The sequence below is a fragment of the Coturnix japonica genome, chromosome Z (assembly GCF_001577835.2).
Source record: "Coturnix japonica isolate 7356 chromosome Z, Coturnix japonica 2.1, whole genome shotgun sequence".
Taxonomy (NCBI): domain Eukaryota; kingdom Metazoa; phylum Chordata; class Aves; order Galliformes; family Phasianidae; genus Coturnix; species Coturnix japonica.
In genome coordinates this window covers 44,475,290-44,493,910 of record NC_029547.1, presented here as the reverse complement: position 1 = coordinate 44,493,910, position 18,621 = coordinate 44,475,290, and the positions used below count along the sequence as shown (strand labels likewise).

General features: G+C 34.9%; 1 protein-coding gene across 4 annotated transcripts in view; it reads left to right on the top strand.

Moving 5' to 3' along the window:
• PAM (peptidylglycine alpha-amidating monooxygenase) overlaps nucleotides 1–18,621 on the top strand; it is a 112,504-nt gene that overhangs the window by 66,828 nt on the left and 27,055 nt on the right. For all 4 annotated transcript variants that reach the window (XM_015849430.2, XM_015849429.2, XM_015849427.2 and 1 more), the window contains exons 6-14: nucleotides 767–852; nucleotides 2,376–2,459; nucleotides 8,373–8,421; nucleotides 8,925–8,992; nucleotides 9,661–9,741; nucleotides 9,855–9,931; nucleotides 10,232–10,335; nucleotides 15,359–15,546; nucleotides 16,653–16,721. In XM_015849430.2, the coding sequence (XP_015704916.1) occupies nucleotides 767–852; nucleotides 2,376–2,459; nucleotides 8,373–8,421; nucleotides 8,925–8,992; nucleotides 9,661–9,741; nucleotides 9,855–9,931; nucleotides 10,232–10,335; nucleotides 15,359–15,546; nucleotides 16,653–16,721 (806 nt within the window). The remainder of the gene's footprint in view (nucleotides 1–766; nucleotides 853–2,375; nucleotides 2,460–8,372; nucleotides 8,422–8,924; nucleotides 8,993–9,660; nucleotides 9,742–9,854; nucleotides 9,932–10,231; nucleotides 10,336–15,358; nucleotides 15,547–16,652; nucleotides 16,722–18,621) is intronic.

Below are 18,621 nucleotides of genomic sequence, written 5' to 3'. Positions count from 1 at the left end.
AATACTCATCTGAGCACTAACGAATAGTCGCAGGCATCCTCAGCAAAATGGTCACAGAGCCTGCAGCTGCTTAAAAGCCCTTGTCTTTTACATTTTTATTCTTTTTGCACTGTGAAACTGTTTTTCCCAGTTTTCTTTTTACCGGCAGTGTTAAAACAGAGAAAGCTGTATCTTCCACATGCACATGCAAAACAGAGATGACTAGTGGCAGCCAATATGACTAAGAGTGAATTGTGCCTGGTGAATTTGGTGTTTGTAGTGAATTTGGTGATTGTAGTGAATGTTACAGCATCAGTTGTTACGGGAAGAACAGCTAATGTTATCCACCTGGACTTAGCAGAAGATGAATTCTAAATATTTTTTTATGTAAAATGTTCATGTCTATGTTTGCCCAATGTTATCTTAAAACAGAGGGAAGAGTGAAAAGTGTGTGAGGTCTAATTATAGCTGGGAAAATAATCTGCATTAAAAGAAAGGTGTTTAATCAAAATACATCCAAAAACATCTTCCTACATTCTAGGACTGTGAGGCCCTGGCACAGCTGCCCAGAGAAGCTGTGCTGCCCCGTGCCTGGAGGCACTCAAGGGCAGGTTGGATGGGCCAAGGTGTGGTTGGAACTGGGTGGACTTCAAGGTCCCTTCCAACCTAAACCTTCCTGTTTGTTCTATGAGTTTAAAATTTATAATTTTCCATATAGTTTAGCTGTTGATTTCAGATTTCAAAATCTAAAAACATTTCCTTTTGTCTTTCTTCCTCATAATTTTAGGGACTGTGATGAAGGAATCTGCAAAGACAAATCAAATATTTTGTATGCTTGGGCAAGGAATGCTCCACCTACTAGGCTACCGAAAGGTATTGTACCATTTAATGTGAAGTACTTGTGTGCAGGGGCAGAGGGGAGGATGTTAACTAACATTAATCTCACGTTTCCTACTGTATCCTTTTGGAAGGGTACTACTGATATATTTTTCAGTGACACAGTTAATGCAATCTCTCTTAAATATAATTGAAATATTTTTGTCTTTGGAAAAGTATAGACAACTTGAATCTAAATAATTGAACTTTTTTCTGTGTCAGTTATACTGGATAATTTTGTTTGGTTTTATTTTCTTGATATTTTCATGAAGTTGAATGTATGTGCTCTTTTGGATTATGCATTGTATGAATCCATTTTGCTCATTTAAAATCAAAATTTTTTAGGCTACTTAATAAGACAAGTAGAAGTTGTATCTGTCTATATAAATATAACCTTGACATTGACATATTTTTCTCTTTTACTGCATTTTTTTTTAATTAACCATGAACAATACATACATACTATCATCAAGTGGTTTATTTGAAATACAGTTTTCATGCTTATGACCATAAATGTTAGTTGATTTGGTTATCAGAATGTCAATTAGAAAAAGTTGCTGCTTAGAGGATGACTGTGAATGACTGGTGTTTGCTCTGATGTTAAACCTCAGTTTGTATTAATTTTTCTGCATTTAAGCTGCCCATAAATACAAGGTATTCTGTTTTTGTTTTCTGTCATAATGATATCATACTTCTCAACAGGGAAACTGCAGTCCCCTTTATAAATCAGCTCCTGCCACGAGCAGTTTTAGTCTACTGGGATTCAATGTCTGTAGAAATCGAAATTGCTTTTGGTGACTCTTTCCTGGAGCATTCATTGTATAACCAGTTTAGAGAATTCCCTTTGGTGATGGAGATCTTTTGCAATTTCATTATTACAAATTATTTCAGATTCCTCTATTTTCTTCTCTGCCCATTTTTGTTTCTGTTAGCAAGTAAAATAGCTTCATAACTTTCACAAGACATTTTCAGCACACGATGTTAATTTTTGTCTTAAAGTATTTTACTGCTGATATTTTTAAATTACTATTTCTTATCTTAATTTACAGTGTGTTTTCAGTTAGACAGTGTTATTTGGTTTGTATTCTTCACAGGAAGTAAAGAGACCGGGATTTGAGACAAGAGTTGCACCAAATTCTACAGGGATTACAAAAATCTGATATTTCTGTTTAAATTATTGTTTTTTTAATTAAATTGTGTGTGTAATGTATACCTCAAAGCTGTGACTGGAATTTTGTGTTGAGAGAATTCTTTGCTTGAAGGTAGATATGTGATCATTAATAACTAAATTTTGTTCTTAGATTCTTAGTCTGGGAAAGTGTGCTGAGAGAGTAGTTTTCCTGGGTTTTTAGGGTAGTGCTTTGTTCACTGTTATCTCAGTAAAATTATATACCCTTTCTCTCTAAGCAGTTTCAGTGATCTGTATTTGATAGATTTGTATTTGTATTAGATATGTTCAGCCCTGGTGAACTAAATTACATTTTATTGCTTCTGAAGGCCTTGTGTTTTCATACCCTTAGGTGTCGGATTCAGAGTTGGAGGAGAAACAGGGAGCAAATTTTTTGTACTGCAGGTACACTATGGTGACATCAGTGCATTTAGAGGTATGTATTTCAGAACATTGTTTTGTAAGTTATGTTAGTTATAGAAATTCAGATCTTTAAGAATATTTACATTAACTGCACAAAGGAATTTCTCTGCTAGCACCACTCTTGCACATAAAGATCTGCAGTAATATTAGTAATAACGTCCATGTATTGATTTTACTTCTTTTAGAAACTTCTTTTCTCTCTGGTAAACAGATCTATTTTTTTCAAAGGTTACAGAGCAAATGTCTTAAATTAATAAAGTAGATAAATAAATCTACATTTAGGGAGAAAGTTATTTACCCCTATGTAATTTACAATTGTATTTTAGAAGGTTGGAACAAATACACATGACTATGCTTGACTTTAATTGAACAGTTGGTGCAGAAGATGACCTGTATTTGCAGATCAATTGCAATGTCTGTGTTTGGAATTGTAGAGTTGCAAAGAGTGGAAACAGTGTTCTTCATATTTCAATTAAGGTGAAAATAATTTCAAGCATGGTAATGTGCTTATTGTCATGAGTGTTTGGATTGCATTAATGTACACTGAAATATTTATGTAGTCACAGAATGGTTTGGTTTGCGGGGGATTTTAAATATCATCCATTTTCTTACCCTGCTGTGAGCTCTGGGTCCCACCCAACATTCCTGAATACTTTCAGGAATGGGACATCCATTACTTCCCTGTGCAACCTGTTCCATCTCTTCATATCTAATCTTAGTTCACCTTCTTGCTGTTTAAAGCTTCTATTCCATGCTCCCGTTCCTCATACCACCCCTGGTGTGAGGAATCCCTCCACATCTTTTCTGTAGTCCACCTAAAATTGTGAAAGGCCACAATGAGGTCTCCTGGAGCTTTCTCCAGTCTGAACAAGCCCAGCTCTTACAATCTTTCTTCATAGAAAAGGTGCTGCAGCCCCCTGATATCATCTTCACGGACTCCTTAGGACATGATCCAGCTGCTCAATATCATTCTTGTGTAAAGGCTCCAGGCCTGGACATGATGGAATAATAGAATTGCTCAAGTTGGAAAAGACATTCATCAAGTCCAACAGGAACCTAACCAGGCTACCCTAACAATCCTCTACTAAATCATGTCCCTGAGCACCACATCCGAACAGTTCTTAAACACATTCAGTGATGGTGACTCAACCACTGCCCTGGCACTCCATCTTGGACCTCACAAGGACAGAGCAGTGGGTGACAGTCCCTTCCCTCTCCCTGATGCCACACCTCTTTTGATGCAGGTCAGGATGCAGTTGGACTTCAAGGTTGCAAGTGCATGCTGCTGGTGCATGCCCAGCTTTTTGTCTACCATAGTCCTGCAATCCTTCTTATCAGGGCCTCTCTGTCGGTTTTCACTGTTACTGTAGCAAAGACTGCCCTTAGCTTCACATTCCTCAGAAGCCCCTTCTTGACTCTGAGAATGAGATCCAACATTGTTTCTCTCTTCATTGGTTCCTCTATCACTTGAACAAGGAAATCCAGGCATTCCAGGGACCACCTGGACTTCCTACGCCCTGCTGTGTTTGCCCTTCAGTAGATAGTGGGATAGTTAGGTCTCACATAATGATTAGGGCTTATGAAAATAGGGGTGCTCCTATTTGAGCTTCTTGAAATAAGATTATTTAAAATTTGTAGAATTCCATGCTCTGATATGTTCCTTAAGCTTGAACTGGGATATTTTGACATCTTTAGGAAGCATAAATTCTTGCATTTGCTGTGTCAAATCTTTATGTTAAGCCTTCTGTTGTGTTAAGGAACAAAGAAACCTGTGGATCTCCATGCTTTTGAAGAAATTATGTCATACCTTACAGTGTAGAATTTAAAACAAGTATGTGGAGCTTGTTATGATCTAAGAGATAAAAATAGTTGGACAATAAAGGGGAAGTAAATAATAACAAAAGATAAGGTAAATTTATGGTGTTTTGAAGATGTGCATAGCAGGAAGTATATTTTTAAAACTCTTTAATAGTTACGGCGTCGTTACCAGTGAGTCTGATTTCCTTGTAATGGTGGGAGAAAGTAGAATTTGTTGCTTTAGAGGAGCCAGAAGCTCTGTTCATAAATTAAAGCTGTAGAGGACATAAAAAAACAGGGAGGAGTATACATTGCACTTTTAGTTCCTGAGCTATGCCTATGGCTCTGAATCTTTTGTGATAATGTGGTACATGATCCGCTGATCATACCTACTTTACAATGGAGGAGCAATGATGTAGCTGACAGTTCAGTGCAGCCTCCCATGTATACCTCTTTGCTGCCACGTTTGAGTGGTACTCATCTAGTGTCCTGCTCAGCAGTGTCCTAATGTCTTTATAACTTTTCTGAGGTTGATGGTACAGTTTCTTCTGTGACATGAAGACATAATGTGGCATAATGGCAATACTGCTAATGTGGGAGGACAAGTAGGATGAATGAGCCGAGTATGCTGGAACTGTTTAAGTGGAAGATACATGTAAATGTGCATGACAGAAATTGAAAGAATTGATTTTCATGGACAAGTACAGTGTGTGATTCCTCGCCTGCTAAAATCATGCATAATTAAAGTTACAAACCTCTAAAGAAAACTTGTTAGTAGAGAGCCCGGTCTTCATTATTGCTTGGGGACAGTGATAGTTCTCAGTGTTCATTTTCTCTTTTAAGTATGATTTATGTGTATATAGATATGGGAAAAAAAAAAAAAATGGAGATTAGTAACTCCAATTGCACATTATTTGAGGATGTGTTAAGAATTTTTTTTAGGAAATTGACTTGGTTGTCAAATCTTGTACTAAAAAAAAAATCCCTTTTCTCAAAGAAAGAAGTGAAAGAAATTAGCCTGAAATAAAAACCAGAATCTTAGTATGACATAATTCCTTATTACTTGTGTGTCTGTGCAGGACTCCATATAATCAATGTCACACAAACCTCTAGAAATATAGAATTTTTCAAAGTAGAAACTGACAATGATGTAACTTAGGAGGCAGTCCTAGTATCATGTACTGTTTCAGTAGTTGAGTTTGTCTGGATATGCTCTACTTTCTTTTCAGTTTCAGAGTTTTCACTTTTTTTCTGTAGTAACTTGAATATTTGTTCTTAGGTTTACTGTTATTGTGAGTGGGAAATATTTGATTCAATTCATTAAAGAGTGTAATTTAAATCCCACAGCTTAAGTGTCCCAAACTTTGGTGGTTTTTTGTGTGTGTTCAAAGACACCCAGTGGAGAACCCTCGACTACTTCTAGAGATACTTCCACACTTAAGGACTTACCTAAAGGAAGCTTTTTTAGTGTGGAATGAGATGTCTGTTGATAAATGTAGCTTTTCTAAATGTAAGAATATTACACTTCATATATTCATTGTGTGGTTACTGCAGTTCAGAATAGAGGACAAATGATGAAATATACTCAGTTAATTTATACTTTCAGTAACATATCAAGAATTCAGAAGTGCTGTTCAGAGTTTAATATTTTGACATGTAGGAAATTGCAAGTATAAAATATTTAACTTCAAATAGTAATTATTCAGGAATTAGCACAGAATTCTACTTCCTATCAGTTTTTTGGGCAAAGGGAGAATATCATGTCATAGCTAACATTTATCAACTGTTATCCCTCTTACATACAGTTGCAGATGTTTCTTCATTTCTTGATCCAGTAATTAAACTAATTGTGCTTTCCTTCTGTCCTTGGAGATAATCCGTATTTAAATATTTGTGTTTAAGAATGCATTTTATGCTCTGCCATCAAAATAAAACGTTATGTATCTTGTCTGTAATGCACCTTATTAAAAAATAAAGTGGCAACCAAAAATGGATTCAGTGAAAGTAATGGAGATAGAGGGTGGCAGGATGGGGGTTGTGTAAAAAACCATTAAAAAAAATAGTAATTGCTCATTTTGGTTTTTTTCTGTTTTGTTTTTTTTTCTTTTTCTGAAAACTGTAACTATGTAAGCCATTCTGACTTCTTATTGACAGCAGATAATTAGAAGTGAAAAGTAAGTCAGGTGTTTGTTGCTTTTATTACTTCCTACGTGTTTAGCTTTCAGATTCAAACAAAAGTAAATCTAGCCATCCTGAGGTCTGGTACCAAACTTTAGATATCCATTGCGGAGATACGCAGTGCAGCTGTTAAACAGCTTATTATTTATTTTTCTGTGTAAATGACTTTAAATTTAATAAATAAATAAATAATTTTTTTAAAAAAAAATTACATAAAATTTCAAGGTATAGAATTTCTTCTATCCTGTACTTCTTGTACCAAAGTCTAATGTGGTACTTAACCTGTCCTATGATTACCTTTGCATTTCCCAGCACATAAGAATATAGACATATTCTCTAGAATCAAAGTAGAAGTGTCAATAATAATCTGTTTTAACTTGATAGGAAGGAAAGGTAATAATATTCTATCAGTCAGTTTCCCTTTTTGTAACCTGTTGCATTGTTTGAGCCCAGTAGTGACTGTATATTAATTCTTGTCATTTGCTGTAATCTGCTGTTTCCTGGTCTTCTGTTTGGTCCTTTCCCCTTTATTTCTACAGCTTTGTCATTTTCTCTACTTCCTTCTCTGCCTCCAGGCAGATGGCTTCCTGTGTAGTGAATGTGTTTACAGAAAGACTTCTCTGTTTTAAAAAGTAGATTGAAACATTTGAGGACTCTATCTTAAATTGTGTTTATTTTGGAGTGTAGATTGCTTTATCAGTGTATAGTGTTTTTCTTTATAAACTTGCATGTTAGCACAAGAATGATATAGGTGTAAGTATATCTTATTTTGTTGGAAGACTCTTTCTGAGTGTTGGGGATTTTATAAAAACAGCTAAAATATGGGCAATGACTGGCTTGGCTGTGTGTGTGATTGTGGGTGAATTTATGCATTTGTCAGTGCTCTACCAAACCCATGTTGATCCCTTACACAGAACAAAAGTACATGAGTCGTACAGCCTATCTGAGACAATATTATGTGTGGCTTAAGAAAGACACCCGAATTCCACCTGCTTTGAATCAATTCTTTTTCTGCACTACTACTTGAATTTTCAGCAGCTCTCCATCTGTTTCATTGTGATTATTCTCAAAAAGATCTCATTAGATATTCTTACCAAGCATTCAGTGGAACTACACCCAGGTGTACTCTGGGTGAGAGAGCTTCTATTCAGGTGAAATGGTAGAAAGGTGAAAGCCTTTTGTTGTTGCTGTTAAGTAATGATTCAGATTTTTAGGTATAGAAGTGTTTATTATCGTTTCATAATGAAATGCTGTGACTAATGTTTTGGGTTTTTTTTAAATTACTGATTCATTTTATTCTGCATAGTCCCACTATAATCGTTATCCTTTTTTTCTGTTCAAATGCTTTTTCAGTTCTGAATCTTACCTACTTATTGACAGGAAGAAAATGTGTCTGAAGTTGCTACATTTCAGCAGATACATAGCAACTCTGTTCTCTTTCATTTCTGAACTTACAGGGTAAAAGGATATGTTTCCTTGCTTTAGAGTTATATCCCTCGTCTCACTATAGCAATTTTTTCCAGACATAACATCACTTTTTTGCAGAACAAAAATTAAAGTCTCAGGACTGCTTTCTTTCCTTAATTTTTGACAAAATAAAGTTTTTCTAATACACATTAATTTTTCTAGCTATTGCAAAAATAGCGTGGCTTCATCTCATCAAAATGAGTTCTTAAAGATCCGCTATTTCTAGTGACAAGAACTGCAGTTAGCAAAGTTCCAGAGGATGCAGATGTTACAGATTTTGCTATAAATGAAGTTCTGTGATATGAAGGTTTGTTCAGATTTACGTAATATTTCTGCAGGAATGATTTGCTGAAAATATAATGTTTAGAACTTATTTGTTACTTTTTTATTCCACGGAATAATATGGTTGTTTTCTTCATACTTTTGTACGTACTTTTACATACTTTTATTTGGCAATGATTAAACTGTTTCATTATTTGTACAGATAAACACAAGGACTGCTCTGGTGTAACTTTGCATCTGACTCATCAAAAGTAAGTCTAATTAAAAATACTGAATGTATTACAGTGTTCTTTTTTTATCAAAGATAAGACATAGAAAGCACTTAGGTGTGTGAAGTAAGCGCTTTTGAGGTGTGTGAAGTAAAAATATGACTAACTTAAAACATTAAGAATTCTGAAGCATCATCTGCTGGCAAAAGCTTTTATTCAATTTGTGAGATATGGTGATTTGTTTCTGTCAGTTTAGAATTAATCCAGGTTAAGAGGTTCACATTGAGAAATTCAGGATAAGAATAACAATGCGGGCAATCATATTGTGTTATTTCACCTGCTTTGTAGAAGATGCTTTAAAAACTGTATTTCCATATGTAAGATAGGAAGGAAGAGGAGGTGTTGTGCTGCAGGCTCTGTAGCACAGTTTCACAAGTAACTGAACACTTAAAAATTAGTGATGCTAAGCAGTATTGCACATCGTGTCACTCCTTGTCTGGTTTTACAAAAGGCTTGTTTAAAAAAGCTTGGGTTTTGAATTGCAGGCAGCCTTTGATTGCTGGAATGTATCTAATGATGTCTGTGAACACTGTAATACCACCTGGCGAGAAAGGTAAGTTGTAGCTTTGCAAGGGGAAGTGTAATGTCAGTATCTGATTATTATTATTTTTTTTGCTGATCATGGAAGAAGATGTATCAGAGGAATACTGGAGTAAGAATTGATTGTTTTATAGTGAAATGAATCGTCACATTTCCTACATTTGCAAAGGAAATCAGTCAGTGTTGTAGATATGTGTTGTACAAAACAGCGGTGATCTGTGCGGCATTAGAGGTCTTGAGCTTCTTAGAAGTATTTCTTTTATTTGTTGTCCGTCTAAGCAGTATTTTGCTGATACAGTCCAGCCTGTTTTCTCCCTTTTCCCACAAATCCATAAAATTTGGGTACTTCTTCATCTACATTTGTATTTATGTAATATATTTGTGATTTAGATAAAAGGTCAATTTCAATAAAGGAATTTCTGTAACGAGATGCTCTTTTAAACTTTCATTACTGTGTTTCTCATCAGTTAAGAAGTTAAAACATAAAAAATCTATTGTAAAAACAAATTTCTGAACATTTTCTAATCAGTCATATTCAGTAGATTTTATCTGAAACTTAGATTGAAAAATCCCAGTGAGTTAAATTAAAATTGAAAGTACTTCTACACTAGATGAAGTGTAGTAGTATAGCCTTTCTCTGTTCAACAATGAATGATTTTGTTTATTACCATATTTTAACAGAGGTTGATGCAGATATTGCTTGCCATTACAAAAGATTTCCAATGCACCTTTTTGCCTACAGAGTTCATACGCACAGACTAGGTAAGTGTTTTATTGCAATATTAAATATACCAATCATTTAATGGCATGATACTGAACCTGCAGCATCATTTTTAGAAGTAAACAATGTTCATATACATATTTGTGTGTTCCAGGTAAAGTAGTGAGTGGATACAGAGTGAGAAATGGTCAGTGGACATTAATTGGTAGACAGAGTCCACAGGTACCACAGGTTGGTTATTGGATTTTTTTGTTTTGTTTATTTACTATAGCTTTCAATTCTAATTGTATTTATTTAAAACTAAAAATTTTAACTGATAATACGTGCCTTAGATTTGCGTCATGTTTCTGCTGGTGCGCATTATTGTGCCACTAGACGTGAATACTGGCAAACATTACTGTGATAACTTAGATGCAAAAACGTTTATGAAATTACTTTTTGGATGTGTAGTACTGTTTCTGTGTGTGTATACTGACGTCAGTGTAATACAGGACGCTTTTACTAATTAGGGTGACTCATTCTCTCTTCCAGGCATTCTATCCAGTGGAACATCCTGTTGATGTTAGCTATGATGATATTCTAGCGGCTAGATGTGTGTTCAGTGGTGAAGGCAGAACTACAGAGACACATATAGGGTAAACTTGTTCTCCTTTACCTTTCTAAACATTTTTTTTATCCATAATATTCATTATGTGCTTTTGTGTTATTTTTCTAAGGTATTTTTATCAAACTTAAATTCTCCTGGAGTAATCTGTTTTGCCATCTATTTTGCGAGACTTTTATTTCTATTGCTCAATATTTAGGGCCTTTATTTTGTGAATAATCACATTTCTGAAGTATTCAGAACACTCTTCAGGTGAGGCTATTCTACCAGACTCTTTGCTCAGGTGTCTCGCTTTTCTACTCTTAGACTAATGTTAGAACATCAATTTTAACAAATCTGTTTTGAGTTACTAACCATTTAAAATAAAATATTAAAACTTTGTCATTTCTATTTTGGAAAGAAAATTTCTGTAAGCTTTTAAGATAGTGATAAATATTGAACCATCATAAAATCTAACCTTAAACAGTTGCTTTATTTGTCAAAATGAAAACATAAGATTTTATATAAAAAACAAACTATAAATGAATATTGATAGCGAGTAGGAAAATCTGGACTGTATTTTGTCAGTGTTGCTATTTACCTGAGAAGACAGAGTGCTATAAGAACAAGCTGACAGAAGTGCTGTATTAATATTCTCTTAACTGGCCCTGGATCTTTAAACTAATGTATTAGACATGTAGAAAAAATGTCTGAAAATGCCCTACTAAAGTGTCAGCTTTCTGGAAGTAGGTGTAGGATTGCCTGAAGGGATGACTCATTCTGTGCTCCCCACAACCTAAGATTGCATCACAGTAGAAGGCTGAGTGTTCAACACGAATTTAACACCTTTCCGTGATGTTCCATGGTTAACATACAGAACAAGAACAAACTGAGGTTTTTTAATACTAACAAAGATATATCCAAAACCTTTGTTTAATAAAGCTTGTAAGTTTCAAAATTCTCTACTGTGTTTCTGTAACATTCGCTGAAGTTGTTCTTGTAGTTCTCCTAGGACTGTTTCTTAAAACTCTGTTACTGAACAAACATCTTTTCTTTCAATGTGCTATAGAACTTTCTGTGCAGAAGCGGTAAAGTCTTGCATTACATGATTTCTGCGGTCTGTTTTGAGGAAAAATGCAAGCATTTGAAGGAAGGTCTTAAACTGTTACACAAAAATCAAAATGTTGTGGAAGCTTAAATCATCAGGAAGTGTGGGGAAGAAACTATCATCATAATAAAATGTGAATGAATGAAAAGTGATGTATTCACAATACTGGGCATATGAAAAGATAATATACAGCTAAAATATGATATATGAAAATTGCTTAAATCTCAGAAAATGTTTTTCCTATATTGCAAGTGTCTTAGCTTTCTATTCAGAATGATTCATCCATGCGAGAAATGTTGAATTCCAAATATAAACCCTGAAAAAACAGGAAATGCGAGCACAAAAGGAAAACTGTGAAAAATAATATATATATATATATTAGATTGTCTATATGTTCAGTTTCACAGTGTCTGTTTTTCTGCTTGTATTTTTTATTTTTCTCAAACTAGATGAAAAAATATCCTAAATGCCATTTGTGATGTATCTTTAATATATCTAGAAATTAGGGTTCAGAGGAACTTGAATTTACTTAGTTCATTCCCCTTTTCAAAGCTGATCAATTAAAGCATAACAGTTTCTAATACAGGCTTCAAGACCGTAGTTAAAACATGATGTTCTCTGTGTTACAGTTTCTTAACTTCACAGTAATTTCTGTGATAGCAGTCAAGGCCATTACATGTTACTAAACTGTTTATTTTGTTTGACATCGTTTATTTACTGCAGGTGTTACTTTTCATATGTTCTAAACCTCTCAATGGAGTTAGCAGCTTTTCACAATATTCTCTGCTTTACTCAATTAAGACTACATTCATTATAGCTTTTGCATAGTACTTTCTCTTACTGCCTTTCTAAATGACTATTTTGCAATGCAGTTACAGTTTTAGTCATTTTTTACACTAACTTCCAGATGCTCTCTTATTTAAAGTATTGATTGCCTTTTTTTTTATGACATAGTGCTTACTTCAGTTAGTTCATTTCTCTATATTTTTACTGAAGTAAGATGCAAATTGCCATTTTTCATGTCTGTCACTAAATATGTTATTTGAGGAGTAAATATTCTTGTTTTGTTTTTAAACTGCTTATACCTTTGGTTTTTTACACATTACATTTTTATTATTGTTTTCACTTAGATACACTAGTTCATTTTCATTATCTTGCTCTATTATTTTATGACCTCGATGGTTCACATTAACCTTTTTCAGCCTGCTGTTTCTAGTTTGACAAATGAAATTTGACATCTAGACATTCTTCTATATACTTAGGTCAGTCTGAAAGTAACGCCTCTTATTTTTATCTATGGAGATTACAACAGATACAAAGAGCACTGTAATGCTCTTTGGTAAATAAAATTCTCAGCTATGAAATATTATTTTTCTGAATGGTCACCACGTTTAGCTGTGTATTTTCACCAGCAATGAACAAGAGCCAGTATGCAACACTTATAAATATCTGCGTGATTGTCCAGAATGTGCTTGTCTTTCACGTCACTGTGGCCACATGGAGGAATTCAGTGACTCATCTCTGCCCTGTACACAGTTCCATGGTAGAAACCATTTTATTAGATCGCCTCTGTCTCTGCCATAATCACACAGCAACAGAATATAACAGAATATTGGTGTGAAGGTTCAACCTCATGTACTACCAACATGTGCCTGTGAATTCAAGGGCCAACACAATAAAATAGGCAGCATTACTTTCAGAGCAGCCCTTGTATATAGGATTTGGCAGACAAGGGTTCAGAAATGAAACCACTAAATAAAATACTCCATGCACGCACCAAAGTTTTATAACAGATAAGCTGATGTTTTAGAGCAAACGCAAGTTGATTCAGTGCCAAGCATAATATTGCTACTAGTCTAAGGGACTTGCAAGGTCTAGAGCCCAGTCACTGTAAAGATAGTGTCTTTGTTAAAGAAGGTGCCACTATGCCAAATCATAGATAGAATCATGGAATGGTTTGGGTTGGAAGACACTTTCAAAATCATCCAGTTCCAACTCCCAGCTATAGGCTTGGATACTTCCCTCTACACCAGGTTGCTCTAAGCCCCATCTAGCCTGTCCATGAATGCTTCCAGGGAGGGAGCATCCACAACCTCATTGGGGAACCTGTTCCAATGTCTCACCATTCTCACAGTAAATAATTTCTTCCTAATATCTAGTCTAGATCTACCCTCACTCAGCTTAATGCCATTTCCCCTCATCCTGTTGCTATCTACCTTTATAAGAAGTCCTTTCCAGTACCCATCATGTACTGGCAGGGTCTCCTTGGGAACTTCTCCAGGATGATTAGCCCCAGCTCTCAGCCTGTCCTCATAGGGGAGGTGCTCCAGCCCTCTGGTCATCCTCTGTTCTGTTACACTTCATTGTGTATGGATCATATACTACAGTCTGTACTTGGAGGTACTTGTGAATGTGGTTTACAAGATTATTTTTGTTTAGAATAACTCATCAGCATTTCTACGCATTAGAGTCATTCACAGAACTGCAGATTTCTCAGTTGTTCAGGTATCTAATGGTAGGATTCTGAACTGTTGTTAACGGTATTTTTCTCTGTTCTATAGTATACTACAGTATTTTTTCTATTCTCAGTAAATATAAAATAATTAACCTGGCAGTATTTAGACACAGTAATGTGTTTGGTGAACTAGTGTTGATGCAAGTTCTACATCCTCTGTTTTTGCTGGAGGCAATTATGGTGATAGATACTAAAGTCCAGCGGTGAAGTGAATGCTTGCTAAAAGCTTAAGCAGAGCTTGCCAAGTCGGAATCTGATTTTTGTGGTCTCCAAGGGACTGTAAATTTTCAGTGCATGGAAAAATACCAATTCCCCTCCGGAAAAAGGCTCTTCTCCCATGTTCCCTCTGTCCCCCCTCTGGCTGGTGTCATCATTGTTGCTATGGTGAATAAATGAATGCTTCAGGATGCTGCTTGAAAAGTCAGCATTGACGTCTTTTGCAAACAGCTAATAGGCCACCCCCATGTCATTTTATGAGAATAAATCAGTGGTTAATTGTGAGAGCTGATTAAAAAATTTTAACATGAAACCCTTTGTTTATTTGGTGAACTTTCATTTGTAAGAAATGGCTTATTCTATTGTCAGGATTGTAGCAGTGATTAAGAGATATGGCATAAATAAACAGAAACAGATCAGAGTTGCAAAAGAGCTTCTGTGTTGTCTGCCTCATAAAGTAATGTTTTTTCTGAAAAATTATTTTACCAGCTGTTCTTTCTATTGAAAGCAGGATTATGTAGCTGTACAGAAGAGCCTCTTCTGTTTCAAGTACATGCCTGACAAAGAATTGTATTTCGCCTAGTGTGTAATCATTCCTCTTGTTCCTACAAAAGCTTGTGATCAATTCATTCAGAAGATGGCAATGCCATCTTAACTTTAGGAGTTATTTATCATGTTTTAGGTTTTACTGTGTTAGAAACACTGTGGAAGATGGCCAGCAAATGGATGTACTTGAACATGGAAGGACTTAAGTGATAGCTCCTGAAATTACACACAGAAATTATTTGCAAATATTTTAGGTTGATTTGCCCCAGGTTGTCAGAATTGTATGGATTATGACAACATTAATGGTACAGTTTTTCCTCTTTTCATCAGAACATATATGTAGTTGATGATGTATTGGGGAATACAAAGACAATACTGGAGAAAAGAGGAGAGGAAAGAGCAGTTTAAATCATGGATGCAGTTTTCTGTAAAATCAAAGCATAATTCTTAGAAATTCCTGAGATATCTGAGGAGCTTGTGCAAGGTGTTATTCTCTGTTATAAGAAGACAGAGAATATATAATGAAAGAAACTTCAAGCAGTGAAGCTGTGAAAAGTTTTAGTGAGTAAAGGACTTATAAGCACTTCATTGCAACTTTTTAAACATTCTGTTAATTTAGCTGGATTGGATAACAGCTGTATTCAGCTCATTTTTCTCTTCTAACTGCTGCATGTTTTCTTTGTTCTGTAGTGGAACAGCCAATGATGAAATGTGCAATTTTTACATTATGTACTATATGGAAGCCAAGCATGCTGTCTCATATATAACATGCACACAGAATGCAAACCCTGAGATGTTCAGAAACATACCACAGGAAGCAAATATTCCTATTCCAGTCAAGCCTGATATGCTGAAGATGGCGCATGGACATCATGAAGGTAAGAAAAAAAACTTGAAATCCATTTTGTGTAAGATTTTATGTTTACTGATGTCTTTGTTTTACTTTAATATGATACATTTTCATGGAAAGGAAATGCAATTTTGAATAAAACACAAATTGTTAATTAGACCTCCTGCTCTTAATTTTGATCAAAATGTCGTCCTTGGTCTTTTGTCTCTTTTTTCCCCTATACTCACTTTCAATTTCCAACCCAGTTTTATAGCTATGTGAAACAAGTAGACAAAAGAACTGACCTTGCTGTTATGGTACATAGATATCAGTACTTTAAATAATTTCTTAATATTTACTTTAGCTTCTGTCTATTTCCTGTAAAGTTAAAGTTTTCTAGAGCCTTGTTACTGGAGGAATCAAATGTTTCAATTAGATGCTGGTATGCGCGTGTGGTACTGTGGTAGCAGTATTCAGTAATAATTTTGTTGATATTGCCTTCATTGTAAAGTATAGTTTTACACAGGGCAGCAGATATAAAGCAGTATATTTCATCAGATGCTTAGAAAACTAATAATTATTTATGGCAAAATGCTGCCTGGACAGAACTAGATTTGTTTCTCATGCTGGAGCTGATTAATATTGGAGTCATTTGTTGCACTGTTGTTGGGCAGTCTTGCGTTATATAAACACTTGAACTCATAAAAGCTGGGGTATATTTGATACCAGCTTTTAATTAATTTTAGGACTAGCTGAAATGATCTGTAATACTTTTTTTCACTGACATCAGTGAGGCTGCCATTTTAACTGGGCTTCAGGTTTATGCTACCCTTTTGTAAAGGTCCATAAGAGAAAATTCTTGGCAGTTACGTATGTTTTACTTCAACTGTGGAATATTTCCATCTGTGTGGATGGGTAGGGAAGTAGGTGATGCAGAGGTCTAAATTTCTGCCTAAACCTCACCCACTGTCCTGTTACAAGTGCAAATAAATTTTTTCATTCCAGTTCTTTTACTGCAGTGTTGTTTGGTACACATGCTATTGATTGAGGGTTAAAAAAAATACTGACTTCAGAAAGGCTTTTTTATCTAGCACATGATGTTCATTTCCATTCACACACAGAAGTTAACAGCTTATTCTAAATCCCCTTTTTTAGAAACCAAGGATACTGATAAAAGTTCTTTGCAGCTGTCAAAAGGAGAAGAGGAAGAGATTTTGGATCAGAGTATGTATTTGTTTATTTCATCTTCAAATAAGGAATTCATTAATGTTAAATACTGCTAAATAAAATTCTGATTATTAAAGATAAATAACATTTTAAATCTTTTTTCCTTTAGCTGATGCAGTTTATAATGTTGTATTTCAGTTAATACAACTGAAACTTATATACAGCCTTGTAGGTAAAAAAATTTTAGAATAAGGATGAAGAAATTGTGGCAGCCTAAAAAAGCAGGAGAATATATTAATTATTCTTTTATGTGATGATTCATGTAATCTACTACATTGTCTACTCCTGTTCCTAAATTTGTTTTACTGTGCATATATTCTATAAATAGTGTTTTATTACTCTTCACTGTCAGTAGTGAATGCGGTGGGTAGGGTGCTGTTAGTGCGTAACACTAAATTTTCACAACTTGCACAGATCTGCCTACGTGCATCACAACCCATGCATGGATTTGTACAGTGCTTATAGGAAAAAGAAATCCGTGACTGTTGTAACATCTAGAAATATGCTGATGTGCTTAGATTTCAGGGAAATTTAATATGTCTGTACTATACAGTGCTTCTGAATGGTGCCATATGTTACTACTAAGTAGACATTTGTTTAGTATCTAGAGTTTTTTTTCACAAGGAGAAAATCTTGTCAACTGGAGCTCCATTTTGTTTTAATTGAATGTTACTGAGGCTATGTAACTTCGTGGTTCAGGTAGTACAAAGTATAAGGTTAGTAGGGTGACTGATATGAAGCTGGATTGCCAAAGTATGAATTCATAACAAATGTGTCAAAGGCAGTATTTTTAAAAGCCATGCTCCTGTGGTACTAGTTAAATAATAGATTTTCTTTCACTTGTAACATCTCCCAAATGTTTGGCCTAACATTTCCAAGAGGATGTAGGCTTTCTTTATACACTTCTGTTTTGAAGTCAACTCAAATAATTAAGTCAGTTACATAACAACTAGCTTATAGAGCCTGAGGGACTCCACATGGTCCTGAAAGTACCACAAACTGCTAAAGACAACCTTTACAATTCTATATTTGAAACTTACCCGACTTAATTTTAAGTCTTGGAAATAGATATAATTCTAAAAATATTTTATTTTTAAGCCCCTTCCAGATCAGAATGAACTAACTGCTTACAAACATAGAGATTTATATTGACAAGCTACTTCAAGTGAGTGCATGATCATTAGGTTGAAGATTGTTATCAGTGTATTTTACTGAATTCATTAATGTTTGAAATAAGATCCTGTCTCCAAAATACTTTTAATTTGTCTTTGAAATGTGTTTCACAGGCACATTTCAGCAATCCAGTTTTGTTTCCTTTGACCACTAGTTGGTATACATTCTCATTTAACATGTTTCTATGGAAACAGACTTCATCGTGTTGTCCATTTGGAGTTAGTTTGTTTCCTGATGTGAAATATCAAAATACAGAAGCTGCAGTGAGAGAATCTTGATTCATCTTCTTAGCTATTAGCTTAAGATAAATTCTCTTATCATTTACAGGAACCTGGCTTAAGTTTTATGTTGGTGTCCTGAAGTTTTAGTGTAAAGCAAAGGAAAAAAGAGATCAAGTTTGGTTTTATTCTCTCCATAGAGAGAGAACTTCATGGCTCTTTTAGAAATACTTTTTGGCCCTTAGAAGTGCAGACTTCAGTTATCTCAATAAGAATAAGCTGTGCTTCATCCACATTGTCTTCTAGCCCTATAGAGATACACTAAAGGTCACACTGTCTCATCTCAGACAAAACCAAACAAATAATATGGTTTATCTTGCTGGTGTTCCTTTCCCACTGAGTATTTTCGGACAGGCAACATCCTTCAGGTGTTCTGGCTAGTACAGAACAACTGTGAAATAACATTAGTTCTTCTTCTGACATTTACTGGATGTTTCTTGCTGAGA